Consider the following 19655-nt stretch of genomic DNA (forward strand, 5'->3'; position numbering starts at 1 on the left):
CTTTTACCTACATTACAATGCGTTTGATGAACTTTGTACTTTTTACGAATGAAAGCAACAACAAGCAACACTAAAATAAACTTGATGTTAAATAGGAAGAGGCAATATCACACAGCAAACAACATGCAGGCTAAGTATACACACACACACACACACACACACACACACACACTACCACTATGAGGTAATAACGTACAACACGGCAATGATTCAAGTGACAAGCTTGCAATCCTACAATACCCTGTTTATGGACAAGGAGACTACAGCCATCGAAGCACATTCAATCTCTTCATTAACTTGCGCTAACACTATCCAGTGAAAAGGTTCAACAGAACTACCGTCACTGCTGGCAAATTTCACTGCTAAGCTAACAAACCCAGCAGCGCTAAAATGCTGCTCTGAGTGCGCGCTCGCTGATGTAACATGTCACTTCGCAATAGGCACCGCCTTTTAAAGGCACATACACACACTCTGTTTTCATGAAATGTCTCAACTGCGTAGGCCAGATATATGAAGTTGTTTTTTTAAGCATAGTAAATAATTACTTTTATTAAAGAGTAATTATGTTAGTTATTCAGTTACATTATTGGTGAAGTAACTATAAATAATTACGTTTTAAAAGTGGCGCACAGCGTTGTCCCGCTTTTGTAAGCCAGATGTATTGGGTTGGATCTTTGCTGAGAGTTGCGGTGGAAAGGATAAATCCATCTAAATTTAAGGGTTAAATAGTAAAAAAAATCTGAAAAAATTCTAAAAGCCCAAATTTAGCCAGCATCCACTGCATACTTGCCAACCCTCCCGAATTTTTCAGGAGACTCCCGAAATTCAGCGCCTCTCCCGAAAACCTCCCGGGACAAACATTCTCCCGAAAATCTCCCGATTTTCAGCCGGAGCTGGAAGCCACGCCCCCTCCAGCTCCATGCGGACCTGAGTGAGGACAGCCTTTTTTCATGATGGGAGGACAACAGGGTGACAAGAACTAAATCATCCAGACTAGAGATAAATTGTATTAATATGTTTATCTTACCTAAAAATAAATATATTTATTAATTTAAAAAAAAAACTAAATACATTTTTACTATATTTTGCTAAAAACATCAAAATTAATTGTATTTTTATTTTTATTTTTTCCTGACTCCTTATTACATCCAGCCATAGAATTATACATTAAAATAAACATATTTGAAATAATTGATTTTAAATTATCATAATAATTCATTTAAAATGACCATATTTAATTATTAAAATAATTGCTTGTTTATCAACAACTTTAGCATTTTATTCATTACATTTTGAAACTCTCAGAAGCCAAGTTATGTTATATTCCTTAATATTTATTTATGCATGTTTGAAGTATCAATTATCTAAACACAGTTTTGTTTGCATATTTTCAGGATGTAGATATCTCTCTCTCTCTCTCTCTCTCTCTCTCTCTCTCTCTCTCTCTCTCTATATATATATATGTATATATATATGTATGAAATACTTGACTTGGTGAATTCTAGCTGTCAATATACTCCTCCCCTCTTAACCACACCCCGCCCCACCCCCCCACCCCCCCACCTCCCGAAATCGGAGGTCTCAAGGTTGGCAAGTATGGTCCACTGCAGTGGTAACTTGTGTTTTGCAAAACATGGCTATATTTATTTTTCAAAATGTGGATCTCTGACTAAAGAAATAGACCAAAAATATACAATACGGAGAATCCTGGTTCTCAAAATAAGAATAATAGCGAAGGTAAAATGTGGCCCCGAAAACAGTTGCATATCCCTGCTGAAAATGGTAGGTTTAGGTCAATATACGCTAGGATATTTAAGAAAAACATGTGTTAAGGTGACAAAGGAAATTAGTGTAACATATATATTAACAATAAAAAACATAACATTTTCAGGATATGACGAGGCCTAATGAAAAATAAAAGCTGTGAACCGTACTTCGAACACCTCTGCCGTATGCTCAAAGTTTTCACAGCTGGGACCGTGTCATCTGTGGTAGGTTTATTACTTCAAAGAACATCCCCCTCACACACACACACACACACACACACACACACAGCCAGAGAGAACGTTGTGATTGGCTCAGCAGTCTTGCTCCGCCCTCAAGACTGCAAGATACTCTTAAGCCTGAGAAAAATACATTAAAAAAAGACAACATCCACAAGGTGCTTGTCTCATTTGTACATCATACAGAGTTTATTGTATGTGCTCAAAATACATAAGATACCATAAGACAAGGACGTACGTAAACCCTTTTAGTTTTTTTTTGGAAAGGCCCATTAGTCATCCTGAACATCTCAGACATTACAAATCACACGTTAAAAACAAAAATGTAATTGTCCTTGGAAATGTTGACACAAAATAAATAACATTTTATTCGCACACCCGTAACAGTTAGTCTTCAGCCGACGTTCACTGACTGCTTGTTTTCCTCCAAACTTGCAGAAATTTTTGCAGCAGTTTTTTGTGCATTAAACACTCGTACGTTTGGCATGTTCTATTGGCGAAGACCAAAAAAAAAGACTATGCGACAAAAACTTTGACGCCACTGGGCAGCACATCCTTCCAGGATTTGGTCCCAAAAAATGTGCTTCTGTTTCACTTTCACTTCAGTCACCGAACCACTCAGCTGGGCCTCACAGGATGTCGGCAGGGGACAGCTGCTTTGCATATATAATATGTATACTACTTAAGTCACATATTTACAAGTAGCTTTTGATTGTTGTAAACATGTGCACAGGATTCGTACGAGATCCCATCGTCATGATTTCAAGTCAGTGACCGACTGAGGGTCAAAGTAACCGTCACGCAAACATCACCGTGCCTGCTGTGAAGTGCTTCAACAAAGTCGTTTTTTTGGCTACTTGTAACACGCGCACACACGCACACACACACACACACACACACACACACACACACACACACGCACGCACGCACGCACGCACGCACGCACGCACGCACGCACGCACGCACGCACGCACGCACGCACGCACGCACGCACGCACGCACACAAATTCAATAAATAAAACATTATAGTACAACGTTGTAAGGCAATGTTGACCATGCACGTGTCAAACTGGACAACAACTGAAGACGCATACATGGCAACCATCTGCACATTCATTAAGAGCAAAAAGGTCCCCCATGTGTTTTAGAAGGTTTCAAGGCTTTGCAGGTGATCTGATCGGCGCCGGGGCTCATCCCATAACTCAACTGGATCCAGCCCACCAACCACGGCGAGGCTCTTTGCATATCATCCAATGTTAAGTTATTCTCCGAAAGAAAAACCAGAACAAAAAAATCACACGTTCAAGCTGCCGCCATACGAAAAAGGGCTTCAGGACAGTCCGGAAGTTTCCAGGTAACTCTGGAGTTTCCTTACTGTGCTTCTGTCCAATGAGCACAGGTCAAAGTCAAAAGTCGTGTTTGTGATGTGGAAGTGGCCGGTCTCTTCGATGAGGTTGACGATCTGGAAAACACAGGCGACAACTGACTGAGCAAAGAGGACATTTCTGCTTGAAGATTGATTGTGATACGGGCAGCAGTTTACCTGTTGCAGGATGTGGCCTTCTCTTAGGGTCATCAGCCTTTTGTGCAGTTCCACCAACTCATCAAGGTACGCCTGCACAACACACACAAACACACAATCGCTCATATATTTGCCGCCCGATAACACACTGCGACATCCCAGGAACCTTGCACACCTTGTCACAATCTACGTTTTTGCTTTTGTCCTGCTTGCTGTGCCTTTTGGGACTCTTCACCTCCAGTATCTGACGGCAAAAAAAATAACTTTGAGCAGAACAGTATTGATGTAAACGCGCCATCTAAAAATATGTAACATATGGGAGCTATTACTTAGACTTAGACATTACCTGGTTATTAGTAGTCTTAAGTAAGCCCGGGACGTCATTACGTGAAGGCGGTGAGGGGGCGGAGCTGTCACTCTCGCTGCCGTCGCTCAAACTGACCCTGAGAAGGTAGTCAGAGGATGGACATGCCGAACAAGTTACATCACATGGTTACACTTGTAAAATTCAACATGAAAAAGCAGAGTTGATATAATCCTAAACCTTTCTCCATCACCATGGCGTTTACCTATTTCATTTGCTTACATTGTGTCAAATAAAAGCTTGCTTAAGAGTCAGCATTTAAAAAAAAAAATCAGAATAGGGAATTTGTAGCAATAGATAGTTTATGTAGTGATGAAGGAAAGAAAAGAAGGAAAAGGATTTGAAAAATAAAAAATACTAATGAGCAAATGTATGTGAATTAAAAAAAGGTAACAGATTTTGCAACGTTAATGGACAACTAGGGTTTATAGTTTAAGTTTATTTTGAACATGCATAGAATTATGAATTACGATACATCACAATTTCCAGTTTCCCTTTTCAACATGTCCAAAAAGGAATAGGAAGAAGCAGAGCTTAATAGCTCGGTTGGTAGAGTGGCCGTGCCAGCAACTTTAGGGTTCCAGGTTCGATCCCCCGCTTCCGCCATTCTAGTCAATGCCGTTGTGTCCTTGGGGCAAGACACTTTACCCACCTGCTCCCAGTGGTGGGTAAAGTGGTTTAAATGTAACTTAGATGTTGGGTTTCACTATGTAAAGCGCTTTGAGTCACTATATATATATACATAATTCGGGGCAGCACGGTGGAACAGGAGTTAGTGCATGTGCCTCACAATACGAAGGTCCTGAGCAGTCCTGAGTTCAATCTCGGGCTCGGGATCTTTCTGTGTGGAGTTTGCATGTTCTCCCCGTGACTGTGTGGGTTCCCTACGGGTACTCCGGCTTCCTCCCACTGCCAAAGACATGCCCCTGGGGATAGGTTGATTGGCAACACTAAATTGGCCCTAGTGTGTGAATGTGAGTGTGAATGTTGTCTGTCTATCTGTGTTGGCCCTGTGATGAGGTGGCGACTTGTCCAGGGTGTACCCGGCCTTCTGCCCGAATGCGGCTGAGATAGGCTCCATCACCCCCCGTGACCCCAAAAGGGACAAGCGGTAGAACATGGATGGATGGATAAATATAATTCATTTCACTTCACATTTAATCCTACCCCTTTTCCATTACATAGCTATTACAAACACATTTATTAATTTCCTGTTCTCAATTTGTACACAATTTACTTGATAAACAAAACAATTCTACAAAAAATAAATAAAGTAAGTTGTAATTCACATAATGAGATGAATAAGATTACCTCATTTTAGTAAGTTCAAAATGTTTATCATGATACTTTGTAAACACACACTGAGTTTTAAGAGTTTCTTAAATTGGATCATTTTAGTACAGTGTTTGACTTATTTGCTTAATCTATCCCATAATTTAATTATATCCGACTTGTCCAGGGTGTACCCCGCCTTCCGCCCGAATGCAGCTGAGATAGGCTCCAGCACCGCGACCCCGAAAGGGACAAGCGGTAGAAAATGGATGGATGGATGGATCTATACATAGTAGCAATGTCAAATTATTATTTTTCAAATTAGATTAATCACACTTTTGATTTTTCAGGATTGATCAGTTAATTACTTGCCTGCATAGTTAAAATTACTGTAACTTTACAAATGACCCCAATATTACATACTTTATTACAAATAATTTATTTAATCAAATCTTGGCAACACTATAATATGAACACATTTTTACATTTTAAACAATTTTGCAATAATATTGCACAAAACAAGGTACGGAGGTATACCAATAGATCATTTTCTAAATCAGGGGTCTCAAACTCAATTTACCTGGGGGCCACTGGAGGGAGAATCTGGCCGATTTAAATATTTACTTCAAAATCACGTTTTAACCACATGCCTAAATTTGTTAACTACTTCTCCCAGCAGCTATAGTGAGCTTGAGCTGTGGTAAGTCTTAAATTGACAGATTACTTAAATATTTTATATTTTCAATGGAGTCACAGCTGAATGAGCATACCTGCGTTGGTGGTGTGTGAGGTGGGTGTGCGCTGGCCGCTCTGCGTCTGAATCCAAGTCGAGGTCGTCGTCGTCCTCAGAATCGTTGTCGTCGTCGTCCGAGTGCAGATCCTGCATCACCGACTGCAGTGGACCCAGCACTGCCCAATAACACACAAACCATATGACACTTTAAAGATACACTATCTAAGAAAAGTGTGTACACCCCTCACATGTTTCCAAAGGACAATACTTAAGAAAGTGAACATGATATAGTTTAGAGTAGTCATTGTACAGCAGTATAGATTAACTATCCACTTGAAAATACTTAAAACAGAAATATATTGTATATCCATCCATTCATTTGCAATTAAAACGACTCCTTACCATTTGTGGGCTTTTTAAATAGATTATTTGATGTTGCTGAGGTCGCACATGTTTCAGGCAATGTCACGTAGTGGTTAGGTGAGGCAGCTAGGGCAGAAAATTAACCATATTTATTTTGTTTATGTGTTGTACTTCCTGTTCCACCCCACCTGTGCAAAATTGAGGCGGCTGTGCGGCGGCATTTGGTAAAAATAGAATTCTTGCAAATTTTCTCCGGAGCACTTCTGAGCAATGGAAATTGGACGGACTAGACAAGCAACGCAGCAGAAGATGACAAATGGATTAGGGTGGAAACTTATCGGCTCTGCAGCCGTAGTGCAGCCCCAATGCAAACACAGTAGGTGGAATCTGAGGTAATAGAGTAAGGAGGTTTTTAATTTGATTTAAAAAAAGGGAAAGAGTACTGTTTTTGACAAAAAACATTTTTCACCCATAGTGGTGATTTATTCTCTCATTTTCTTGTTGTATAAAGTATCCTCTTAATGGGCAACCAGTATTAACATTGACGAGAGTGGGAACTTATCGGCTCTGCAACCGCAACACTCTGTGGAATTTGGGTGTAAGACAGTAAGGAGGTTTACTTTTACACACACAGTTCAAAAATTGTATCTAAAAATACATTAAAAAAAAATTTTTTTACCACTAGTGATGATTTATTCTCTTGTTTCTTGTTACTCACTGCATGTCACTGTTCCACACAAAATCAGATATTTAATAATGCACATTTCCCCTTGTCCTGTTTTAAAACAAACTCCATCTGCACAAAATGTAGTTAATTTAGAGGGTGACCTGTTGGCATTATAACACCTCTAATCATCACTACAGACTATCACTGTCTTTACAATCAGCGCACACATACATGAAGCAGAGTAAACATCATGAATGTTTTTATCTACTCCCTTGAGCATGTTAAAAGGCGCACATGCATCTGCCGTTGCACAAAATGAAACCAACATTCATAAGTTAATAACTTCATGGTCTGTTATTAAGTCAAATTAAAGGATTACAACTTGAGTTACAACTCATACATTTCTTATGACATAAACCAAAAAGGGCAGTTTCACCCGTCCACACACAAACACTGAAGCCGGAGATTTTAAGTATAAAAAACGTATGTTTGCGTGTGAATAAGAAGCTCTTAAAAATATTGTGTGGCCACGGACTTATCCGTAACGCACAGCTGAAATAATTATATGAATGAGGTTTCATGCTATAAAGAGGAGCTGGAAAAAAATTCCTCCATGCATGTGAGGGCTTCCCTGCAAAAACGTTTACCTGTGTGTGTGGTTGCATAGCCAACCTTTTTCTGATGATCAAGTCCATTACTGCATCCGGAGACAAATTACAAACGTTGGGTCCATAAGTTTAGATACAAGAAGATTGTAGTAAGTTGTGTATTGTGCATTTACTGTATTTATGTAGAATGCACACTGCCGACCACAATTTACTTGGCGTTCCTGCATTGTACTAAATGTTGTAAGAAGTAGTCGTCCATTACCTTGGCGTCTGTGGTGTGTGGGACCAAAGCCTGAACTGGAACTGGAGCTGACTGGACTGGGCTGTTCGGACTTGCATGAGGGAGAGAAAAATAGCGATAAATAAAAGCACGTCTCTTAATCCAAGTGTGCGGCTTTTAAATGATGACATGTTTGCTTTGATGGTCATTTTAGGACATTTTGTAAACATTAGCATCTGCTTTTTAAGTGGTCATTAAAAGCTAAGCGGTGTCCAACAACAGTCAAATCACGTGCATCATGAGACATCAACTGGACAAAAATACAGTTGTTTTTCGGAAAAGAGAATTGAACATAAAAGGCAGAGTGTCTGGACGACCTATTGCCTCCTGCCACCAGCAACACACAGCTGGTCTGTTGGTTTATGGGACGGCATAGACAGACTATCAAAAATCTTAATGCCACTGCTTTTTTGAGCTTTTGTTTTGTCTTACCTAAAGCCATAATAGAGCCCTCTTCAAAGACGATCTGTCTTAGTTGTAGTTTACTGACATGCAAAGTATATATTTTTTTTAGTTTAATTGCAATCTTGATTCACATTAACATGCAATCTAATATCTAAACATCTTACTTTAGTTTCCATCCATTCATTTTCTACCGCTTGTCCCTTTTTGGGGTCGCGGGGAATGCTGGAGCCTATCTCAGCTGCATTCGGGCGGAAGGCGGGGTACACCCTGGACAAGTCGCAACCTCATCACAGGGCCAACACAGATAGACAACATTCACACTCACATTCACACACTAGGGCCAATTTAGTGTTGCCAATCAACCTATCCCCAGGTGCATGTCTTTGGAAGTGGGAGGAAGCCGGAGTACCCGGAGGGAACCCACGCAGTCACGGGGAGAACATGCAAACTCCACACAGAGAGACCCCGAGCCAGGGGATCAAACCCAGGACCTTCGTATTGTTTTATTTTGTCAAAATGTTATGTTATTTTAAAACGCTGCATCAAAAACAAATGCTGCCATTTTACTCATGGATACACCCACTGACTTTAACATGGCGGCTGACACATCCTTCTCACACACCTCGCCCCCCCTGCAAGCTTCGTCAGCCAGGTCAGTGGAGCCAACTTGCCCTGGCAGAGCTCAAACTTTATTATGTGCATAAATGTAATGTGAGGTGAGTGATTGCGCAATATTTTTTACTTGATCAATTACTTTGTCATTCTAATCATTTGTGTAAAAAATATGTTTCTTTAAAACAGAACAAGACAACGAGGCGTCTTATAATATTAATAATGATAATAACAGTAAAAATAATTGATCATTTAAAAACAAATATATTTCTTAGGTGTGTGTGTGTGTTCGGGCAGCCACACCCTATAGGCAGAACACGCTCTGTGCATAGGGCCCCACAATTCCTGCGGGTCCCGTTTTGCGTGAAGAAAGAAGCGCATTAAAATGTCAATGATTGACGGGCACTTTATATAATTTTTTACCGCAAACATTCTCAGCCGCTTCTTACTAGTCCTTGTTTCATAGTAAGGCAGAGGTACTGGGTTTGATTCTCCGTACTAACATTAGTTGATATTATCAATTTATGTTTTAATGATGTTAAAATTGTTATTTTGCACAATAAAACTATTGAACAATTTATTTAAAATAATGTGTTTTAGTACATAAAAATGCATCAAATTAAATTGTTTGATTGAAAAAGAATAAAACATTTTACATAAAAAAACAACATTTAACATTTTGTAATGGGGAAGGGGGAGTAGGGTCTCTAAATTAAATTTTCCTTGGGGTTCCAGTTTATCTTGGGTCGGCCCTGGTGTGCGTGTTTGTAAGAAATAAATAATCCCAGACAATTGATATCTCAACTGCCAGCGAAAAAACTGTGAATCACATTTTTTTCAGAATCGTGCAACCCTAATGTAAATAAAATACTTTCCATTGTGTCTTCCCCCTCTCGGCATATAGGAAAGGTTTAAATTCATAATGTATGAACGCCTTTAAAATAGACATTTCTCATTAGTCGTGCGAGCGGCTTGAATCTTGCCGTCATTGCTTCACTATTTCAGCTTCAAATGCACATTAAATAGCCCTTGGTGGCTCCCGCAAGAGCGGAACGTTCTCCTCCTAATCCGCCACATTTCCACTTCTATTCTGCAGTTTCCAGCCCAGTGAGCAGTGGAAAACAACCCAGATCAAACAAGTGGTCCCATGACAAATGAGGGGCAGCTCTTTGCGGCCACCAGGGTTGCTAGTCTGGAGAGAATCAAACACCTGGCGCTTGTCAACCCCCTCCTCAGCCCGCTTTACAACCCAGTCCGAGCCCATTTTGCTGCAAAGGCCATCTTTAAAGGCAGTTCAGCACAGCTAAGACAAAACAAAGACCTTCATGTAAGTGGACGAAAGGAAAGAGCAGAGAGTAAACTGCTTGACGGATTATAAGAGGAACCTGCTATTCTATTGCTAATCACTGCCGTGATTCCCCCTTTTCCTCAGGTGTTGTAAAACCATAAATCTTTCTACTATTTGGCCTCAACACAGCCCCTCGGCAGAATGTCTGTGGATAAAGACCTTTTTATCAGAACCCCCCCCGCAAAAAAACAACAACCTAATGTCAAATTGGAGTTAGAAAAAAAGTCTTATTTCCTGTTAGTTTTATTGATGCCCACCCTTTCTAGTGATTCATCGAAGTAGACCCCTGGAGTCAAGCAGACTGCCATTAAAGCAGATTTCCTCCCTGTTAGGCGTTCGGTTTTATAGCCCTGCAACACCACGGAACAAGTGACCATAAACAAACCCTTCCCCCCTTGAAGAAGAATAAGATCTATTTTCACACCAACTCCCTTTTTCACAGCAAAGTTACCTTCAAGCTTAAATGTGACTAAACGAACATGTTTGATAGCAACTCACATCTGACTTGGCGGACTCCATGTCAGAGTCATTGTGGTCCACCACTTCGTGGAAGGGGGGAAGTGTTGACAGTTTCCTGTGGTCCACTTGCTCGCCCTCTGGATGCAATTTACTACTCCGCATTTGTGAACGCTCCTTCAGCAGTTTTTTATCGGCATGTTGAGCATCCGTCTGCTTCACAGACGAATCCGCAAATCCTTTTTTGCTCTTTTTGGTGACGCGATTGTCCGCATCAGAAGCAGACAGACGCTTGTTGGGCCCTGAGCCGTGATTGGACATAGACTTCGGCTCCTTAAATCCCATTTTAGGATTGATATCTCTAAGTGGCTGGTTCTCTTTGGGTTTTTTGGAAGGCTCTTTAGGGGCTTTGCTGGACTCCAGGGAAGAGTCTCTCAAGGCACTTTTGGTTTCTTTCAAGTCTTTCGCAGGCTTGTCTTTGTGGTCCTTGCAGGGCTTGTGGAGTTTGGAGAAGCTGCTGCTGCTGTTGGTGGTGCTGGTGGTGGTTGTGGCTGTGGTCAAGAGTGTACCGCCACTTCCTTTTGAGATGTCCTGTGTAATAAAGCACACCAATGAAAGACACTTCCAAAACGGGATACATTAGCTTCCCAGAAAAAAACATACTTTGACTCTGAACTTCTCCAATATAATAGTTGCATCATATCACATACAATAACGTAACATTAGGAGTGGGACAGGAGGACACAAACATTTGCGACATTACCATATCTACTGTATGTGAGCAGGGATGGGTACCAAATTTAGCACGGTAAGAGGCACCGACAAATTCGGTGCAACCGGGTATTGATTCATGTGAAATCAAATGGTGCCATATTTTGTGCCCTTTGTTGCTTGTGACATCATGTCACACAGGAAACAATCACACAAGCAGCATTCAAAGCGAACTCAGCCAAACTGCCACTAGGTAATAATGCAATTTTTTTCCATAGCAACAAAGCAAGTATACCTGATAGAAAACACTCGAGTGTAAAGTAAGGCATTCCTTTTTCCAAAATGTGCTAGCTTCATGATAATTTGCATTGGCTTTGCCATATACATCCTATTGATTAGCATTAGCGATATTACATGGTGATTTCAACACCTCCAAATTTGGTAAGGAAAACTACAACTAAGATGAATGTTAAAATCAAACAGCTGAAGTGTAATAAGTGCAATGCTTACAGTATGTACACAGACTAGACTGGTAAATTCATACAGTATGTACACAGACTACACTGGTAAATTCAGCTTTGTGACAAAGCCTACTTCCTGGCTAGGCAACAAACTTAGCCTAAACACAACTGCAATCTAACATCTTTGCATGAAAAGTCTCCTATAGTGGGACCTTGATTTACAAACTCCTACGTTTGCTAACCTTTCTGTTTTACGAAAATTTAGATCGCGCCAAATACGCCTCTGTGTGCGTACTGTGTCTTGGTGTACGAACACTTCATTCATTCATTTTGTATGCCGTTGAAAGTCTTTGAACGCTGCCATTTTGACAAGCTCACTTCCTGTGCAGTACAGTGCACACAGCTGCAGCCATTTTAGAGAGCAGGAGCCCTCTACATCACATCCTGTTTTCGCAGTCCGTTACTTAGTCCACACTTGTCAGTGTTTTAAGCTTGCGGTTGTTGTTGGGTTATTTTGATAATGAATAGATTGTTGATCCATTACCCCCTTGTTTGATATATATAAATATATACATTATAGTGTCTTCAAAGTGTGCATTATTTTACTAAAATAGGGACTTGTAAATGGTTGTAGCCTCGACACATTTCTTATGGGGAACTATGCTTCACTATACAAACTTTTCGATTTACGGATCATGTTTAGGAAGCAATTCAGTTCGTAAATCAAAGTTGCACTATATATAATACATGCAAATGAGACTCATAAATGGAAGAAAACAAGAAGTCAAAATGGGTCAGCACAGTTACCAAAATCAGCTATTTTTTAAAAGTAAAAAACAGAGTTTATTATTAAGCAATTAAGATTTATTAGTACAAATAATAATACCAAAAATTGGTACTATTAAGTACCAGTATTGATTCCCAGATATCGGGAATTGACCATATCAGTTAAAATATGAAAAGGTACACATTCCTCTTTGTGAGCTACAGTGCTAACATTACAGTCACATTTTAACAACAACCTCATGCTAAGTTAGCCTATTTGATGAAGATAAACTAAATGAGGAAACTTATACCTCAAACGTTTGTAGTTGAATAATGATTAGTTGGCAGAGATTTATTTGAAAATGTGTAGCAAAGTACTGGCCATATAAACTTATCTCGGCAGGGGATTTTACAACTGCAAGAATGCCTGGCTGTCTTTTTAATCTTAAATAGCTCTGGGCAGTGATGGTTCTCAGTATGTACAGTCTCAACATGGAGGAAAAAGAAGAACTGGATTAATATTTACCATGGGCGGGTGGTCATCCAGTAAATATTTCATCAATGCCGTAAAGCAATTAAAGTAGTCTAGACGATGGGCTGTGTTACACCTCCTAAACACGATCAAGAGGCTTTTATTTGGCCTATCTGCTGGTGACCTGAGGACCCTGAGGAAGTAAAGCTGCCAGTTCATTCTAAACTCAAGCATGCTCCGCCACAGTAGTAAAACTACCCCCCCCCCCACCCGTCGGCGGCCTGACATAAAGTACTGTTTTAGTGCTTTGCGAGAGACCTAAAGTGACCGTACAGCTATTAACATTGAATGATGACAATAAAAGAAGCGCATTTTTGTCAAACGTGTCAGCACAACAACTTAAGCAAGTAATCTTTAAATTCAAGAACAATAAGTAAACTGCTGGAATCGCTATTAGTATTTGTCAGAATAACATACTATTTAGTTTTTTTTAAGAAGGCTACTTTTACTACGTTGCATTGAGTTTTATTCCAATATATATATATATATATATATATATATATATATATATATATATATATATATGTATATATATATATATATATATATATATATATATATATATATATATATATATATATATATATATATATATATATATACATATAAATAAATATAAAAAGGGGAACCGGAGGGTGTGTTCCAACTATCGTGGGATCACACTCCTCAGCCTTCCCGGTAAGGTCTATTCAGGTGTACTGGAGAGGAGGCTACGCCGGATAGTCGAACCTCGGATTCAGGAGGAACAGTGTGGTTTTCGTCCTGGTCGTGGAACTGTGGACCAGCTCTATACTCTCGGCAGGGTCCTGGAGGGTGCATGGGAGTTTGCCCAACCAGTCTACATGTGCTTTGTGGACTTGGAGAAGGCATTTGACCGTGTCCCTCGGGAAGTCCTGTGGGGAGTGCTCAGAGAGTATGGGGTTTCGGACTGTCTGATTGTGGCGGTCCGCTCCCTGTATGATCAGTGTCAGAGCTTGGTTCGCATTGCCGGCAGTAAGTCGGACACGTTTCCGGTGAGGGTTGGACTCCGCCAAGGCTGCCCTTTGTCACCGATTCTGTTCATAACTTTTATGGACAGAATTTCTAGGCGCAGTCAAGGCGTTGAGGGGATCCGGTTTGGTGGCTGCAGGATTAGGTCTCTGCTTTTTGCAGATGATGTGGTCCTGATGGCTTCATCTGGACAGGATCTTCAGCTCTCACTGGATCGGTTCGCAGCTGAGAGTGAAGCGACTGGGATGAGAATCAGCACCTCCAAGTCCGAGTCCATGGTTCTCGCCCGGAAAAGGGTGGAGTGCCATCTCCGGGTTGGGGAGGAGATCTTGCCCCAAGTGGAGGAGTTCAAGTACCTCGGAGTCTTGTTCACGAGTGAGGGAAGAGTGGATTGTGAGATCGACAGGCGGATCGGTGCGGCGTCTTCAGTAATGCGGACGCTGTATCGATCCGTTGTGGTGAAGAAGGAGCTGAGCCGGAAGGCAAAGCTCTCAATTTACCGGTCGATCTACGTTCTGTCGGAGGCAGATATTTACATATATCCGAATTTAAGTTGTACTTCTTTCATTTCTTAGTCATATTTGAAAACAGCTCGTGTTTTCCATTTCTTCTCTTGATGCTCTGTCAGCAAGTATACTGTGTGTGTTAACCTTGAGTTCTTTGGAATGTGTTTTGACTAGCATTTGTTTTGTCTACAGAGATGGGACGAGAGAGAGGGTGGTGGGATCGGGAAGACAGACCATTATGGGAGGCGAAATAGAATGTTCTTTGAGAATATACAACAAAATACCTATTCTGTCTCTGGTGGTTTTTCAACTCAGCTTTAAGTGTTGGAAAGAACTTGGGAGCGAATTGTGACTTGAATTCCCTGGGAGGAACAACTGGTCCAAAACGCAACAATTTGGGGGCTCGTCTGGGCGACACGCTGAGAATTGGACACCTCTTACACTCTTCTGAACAGACTCACTAGTGGCCAAACAAAAACAAGGTAAGCAGAGCCTTTTTCTAAAATCTGCTTTAGGAGTCTGTCTTGAAGTATGTAAGTCAAACACTGTTTGTACCCCAGACACAGAGTGGGTGTTTTGTACGAGACGGGGATGTGAGAGTGGACATTTTGATGGATTGATTGCATTTCTCCCTTGTCCGCCATTACATAAAAAGCTGTAAATAAGTGGTCATCTCGCGTCATTGTGTCTCGACTACCGTGACGGGCAGTTTCATTGACGAATAAACTAATAGTTGGGTGTAGCTCACCCTGGGTCATTGGTCGTCGCCTAAACGAGTAAGGGTTTCCAGACCCTTCGTCTGGGACGAAAAATTCTGAGATAAGGGTTTCCAGACCCTTTGTCTGGGACGAAAAATTCTGAGGTAAGGGTTTCCAGACCCTTCGTCTGGGACGAAAAATTCTGAGGTAAGGGTTTCCAGACCCTTCGTCTGGGACGAAAAATTCTGAGATAAGGGGTTCCAGACCCTTCGTCTGGGACGAAAAATTCTGAGGTAAAAGACACAATGGCTACGGAGTGTGACAGACAGGAATGTGATGGCGGATGGGGGAAATGTGATGAATGGCTACCGGTTAATGATCAATTGAATGTACTGTTGTCAACAATGAAATTGGCAGGTAGAGTTTAAAAAGAAAAAAAAAAAAAAAAGAAAAAAAAAGGAGAACGTTTCATGAAAGGTTTAAGAGGGAGTTTACAACACTCGAAAAGTCGTGAACTTAAACGTTTGGTAAATAAAGAAAAGTAACTGGAAGTTTTATGGTAAAGTGTAACGCAGAGAAAGAGCTTTCGTGCAGTTTTTTCCTTGTGTGTGTGTGTGTGTGTGTGTGTACGTGTGCTTGTGTGTGTCTACTGAGAGCATAAGCGTGCTTGTGTGTGTGTGTTGCTATTGGTGACGATGTAGTCCGCGGGGAGATACGTAGGGGGGGAACAAGGCGAATTAGATAAGGACGGGCTGTCGCGAATGCACGAGACTATTCACACGACCCGCCCAGACTTTGACTAAGCCAACGCCCCCTACTCAAGTGCCAAGAGAGGGAGGTACTCACACGCCCTCTCTAAGACATCGGCTCAAATTCTTAACCCCTTCCTTTGCACGTCTGACCATTTTCCTCCGGCAGATGGCAACCTCGCGCGTGCATACCAGACATTGTTGACACATAAAGCTGCTATTAGGGGCCACTTTCAAAATAAGCATTTTGCCGTCACAGACATGCAAGCCATTGTTGACCTTGCTTTCCCACCTGTACCTGAAGGAGGGAGTCTTTGGCTTAACACGTTAGACAAACTAACAGCGGGATACACTCTCTCCGTAGCAGACTTTAGAGGCATTTTGTATCGTTGTGTTTCCACACAAGATGGCCAAAATATGGAACAACAAGCAGGATTATTGGCTGAATCTTCGACTTCACCGGTAACACCGTACATAAGAGGCATAGCTACTGCTATGCGCAGTCTGTTTCCTCTTCCGTGTCAAAATGCCACTCCTACATATCGGTGGAAAGATGGTGAGTCACCTTATGTATTTATAGACCAAGCTAAAGAGCAGTGGTCACGTGCTACAGGTGTGCATCCCAGTAAAGAAGGGGAACACCGACAGTTTTTTAGACGAGCAGTACTTGACGCAATGCCAACTGTGGTGAGACGCAGGATGGAGGATAACCCTGATATACACGGTGCCAAAAACAACACATGGCAGGGACATCTTATTCATCACATGCAAAATTGGACAGAGCAGGATGGTGGTAGAGTAACAAGGAAACAACTACTTAAATTACAGATCGCTGAAGATGAAAAGTTAAAAGAACCAAAGGTCAAAGATCAGCTAGTGTATATTCAGCAGTGGGTGACCTTGCTTTTGAGTCCCAGCAGGTGGAGGACATCAGACGTGTGACCAGACGGTTGGACTCGGGTGGTGGACACGGTGCTTTAAGGCCAAGACAGGGTGAAAACTGTTTCATCTGTGACCAGCCGGGTCACTGGCAACGTGAATGTCCTAACTCCTCTGAACGAGACAGGCTCCCAATTGCAGCCAAAACATCATACAGGCATGGCAAAGGACGCCCAAGGCAGAAGCCCCAGCAGGAAATACAGACAGGCCCCCTGCTGGACATAAGTGTCAACGGACAATGTTATCAGTTTGTGATTGACACTGGTGCCACCCACTCATTTCTGAATGCAGAGGTACCAAAGAAACTGTGTGCTTCCTTTTTGAAGGTCGAAGGCTTCGCTGAGGTAAACCAAACCTCTTCCGGTTCAGATTGTTGAACACACACTGAAGCACCCCTTCGTGGTTGACCTGCACACACCTTGCCTAATTGGTAGTGACCTCCTTTACAGACTGTACCCTGACATTCAATATCACACAGAAGGAACCTTCCTGGTGTTACCTGACGGCTCAACCACCAAGCTGCGACACCACTACCAAAGCTCCTCCATGAGCTCATACCACAGCCTGAAACACCAGAAATGGCTGACATCTCCAACTGCTCTATCAGTGAAAACCCTGGCTGACTGAGATGCTTCCGTGTGTACCGCCACCCGACTCGCCTCATGTTCATGCCAGGAGGCCTTTGACTCCTTTATATTTATATATGTTGGAACTCAAGGTGTGGCTGCTCATGTTGACATATCTTTGCTACAACTAGCATAGTATAAGATGGACACAATTGTTGTCCCACATTGTTCCCTTGCTCTTTGCCCCGCCTACATAACCAAAGACTTAGGTCCAATGATAAAACACGGCGTAGCTGCCACTCATTGCACCGACACCCCAAAACCACATTTTCTATTGTTTAAGTTTTCTGTTAAACACATAGCTATGGGCTGCACTTTGGACACCCCGGCTGTAGGCTACGAGGAGCTAGCAGCTACACAACAGCTGAGCTAAAACGACACATTACATTTAAGCATATAAAAAAAAATTATAGTTGCTTATTACATACACACAGTCACCATGACAGAAGTCTGATAGAAAGTATTCAGTAACAAACGTGTCCGCATCATTCGACTTTCTACAACATGAGCTTGACTTAATTTGTTATTGTGGCCACCAGGCGTGGTGAAATTTCAAATTACTATTGCGAAAAGCATCCGCCATAAGGTTAGTGTTTTTCTAGTATTTGTGTCGATATAAATATAGGCATATTTTGAAGCTTTCACCATATTGAATAAGGTACATAAAATTTAGGATTTAGTTGAGTTTGAGTTATTTCTGATTTCGCTAAGGGGTCCCCTACCCTAATACCACCCTCCAGTGGTCCACAGAGACTGAAATGACTTTCATTGACCTCAAACATGACATGTCCTCCGCCCCTGCTCTTGCTGTACTTGACTATTAGCTGACCTTATTCTTAGATGTTTCTGAAAGTGATAGTATTACTGACACAGTCTCTTTTTCAGAAACAGAAGGGGGAAGAGGGGAGGGTGGATTCAGACTTTTGGATTCAGACTCCGAACAACAAAATAGCTTTAACAATATTCCTGTGGGTAAGAAGTTATAACTAAATTGTTGTAAGTTTGTAAATTTAACTTGAAAATAACGATTTTGCACATCAATAGTAGTTTAGTAGATCAATTTGGAATATGGAGGAGGTGAGGGTGAACCGTGTATAGTTTTTGACTTCATTGATATGATCAATCCGGTGAAAGGGAAAAGATACTTGCTGACTTGTGTTGACAATCACAGTGGTTGGCCAGAAGCAACCCCAACCTCAAAAGAGGATGCAAAATCAGTAATTAAATGGCTTGTGAATGACCTAATTCCCCGACATGGTTTCCCCAAAAAGATTAGGTCAGACAAAACACCCATTTTAAAATTACTCACTTAGCCTTGGTCGAAAATGCTCTTGGACTAGAACACAGGTTCGGTTTGGGGGTACCATCTACAGTCCCAAGGTAAGGTTGAAAGGATGAACCAGAATATCAAAAACGAATTGGCTAAAATCTGTGCACAGACCAAATTGAATTGGATTGACATGTTGCAATTAGCGTTAATGATCATTCGAATGTCCGTGAATAAAACTGTTTTACCGCCCTTTGAGTTTTTCACCCTATGAACTGCATACAGGTCAGCCCCTTCCCAGGATCAACACCACCCTGGAAGAAGGAATCAGCGTAAAACCAAAATGGTATTTTACACAAAATGCAGAATTTGTGTGCCAGTTCTTCTGTACAGATTCGAGGATGACAGCCCGCCACTCCAGATTCCCTTCCGTCCACTGAGAGGGTCAAGATCAAGGTCATCAAACGCAAGTGTACGGAGCCCAGGTGGAATGGTCCCTTCAAGGTCGTGGTACGGACGTCCCACGCCCTTCGACTAGCTGGTACAGGGGACACCTGGTACCACCTCTACCTCCGCACTCCCGCGGAGGAGCCTGCCACGGAAGGGGCCCAAAAGACGACGCTGAGAGACACCTCTCTCCGTTGAGCTGCCGTCTACCGTCGTGTAGATCTTCCAGATTTTCTACCTACATTACTCTGATCAACTCCAATATTGTATACCATTGATTGTGAGACCAGTCCATATGCTAGATGTTTCTTAGTTTTTCTTGCTTGCTTTC

The 19655-nt window shown here is 41.7% G+C and overlaps 1 protein-coding gene across 2 annotated transcripts in view; it reads right to left on the reverse strand.

Moving 5' to 3' along the window:
• Positions 1-2175: 2175 nt before the first annotated feature.
• The window catches only part of mllt3 (MLLT3 super elongation complex subunit), a 47938-nt gene continuing 30458 nt past the window's right edge, over positions 2176-19655 (reverse strand). For both annotated transcript variants that reach the window (XM_061959286.2, XM_061959285.1), the window contains exons 7-13: positions 10676-11224; positions 7795-7864; positions 5932-6070; positions 3872-3968; positions 3701-3769; positions 3547-3618; positions 2176-3465 (exon numbers count right to left, since the gene is read on the reverse strand). In XM_061959286.2, the coding sequence (XP_061815270.1) occupies positions 3334-3465; positions 3547-3618; positions 3701-3769; positions 3872-3968; positions 5932-6070; positions 7795-7864; positions 10676-11224 (1128 nt within the window). In that variant the 3' untranslated portion in view covers positions 2176-3333. The remainder of the gene's footprint in view (positions 3466-3546; positions 3619-3700; positions 3770-3871; positions 3969-5931; positions 6071-7794; positions 7865-10675; positions 11225-19655) is intronic.

This window comes from Nerophis lumbriciformis, linkage group LG05 (assembly GCF_033978685.3).
Source record: "Nerophis lumbriciformis linkage group LG05, RoL_Nlum_v2.1, whole genome shotgun sequence".
Lineage (NCBI taxonomy): Eukaryota > Metazoa > Chordata > Actinopteri > Syngnathiformes > Syngnathidae > Nerophis > Nerophis lumbriciformis.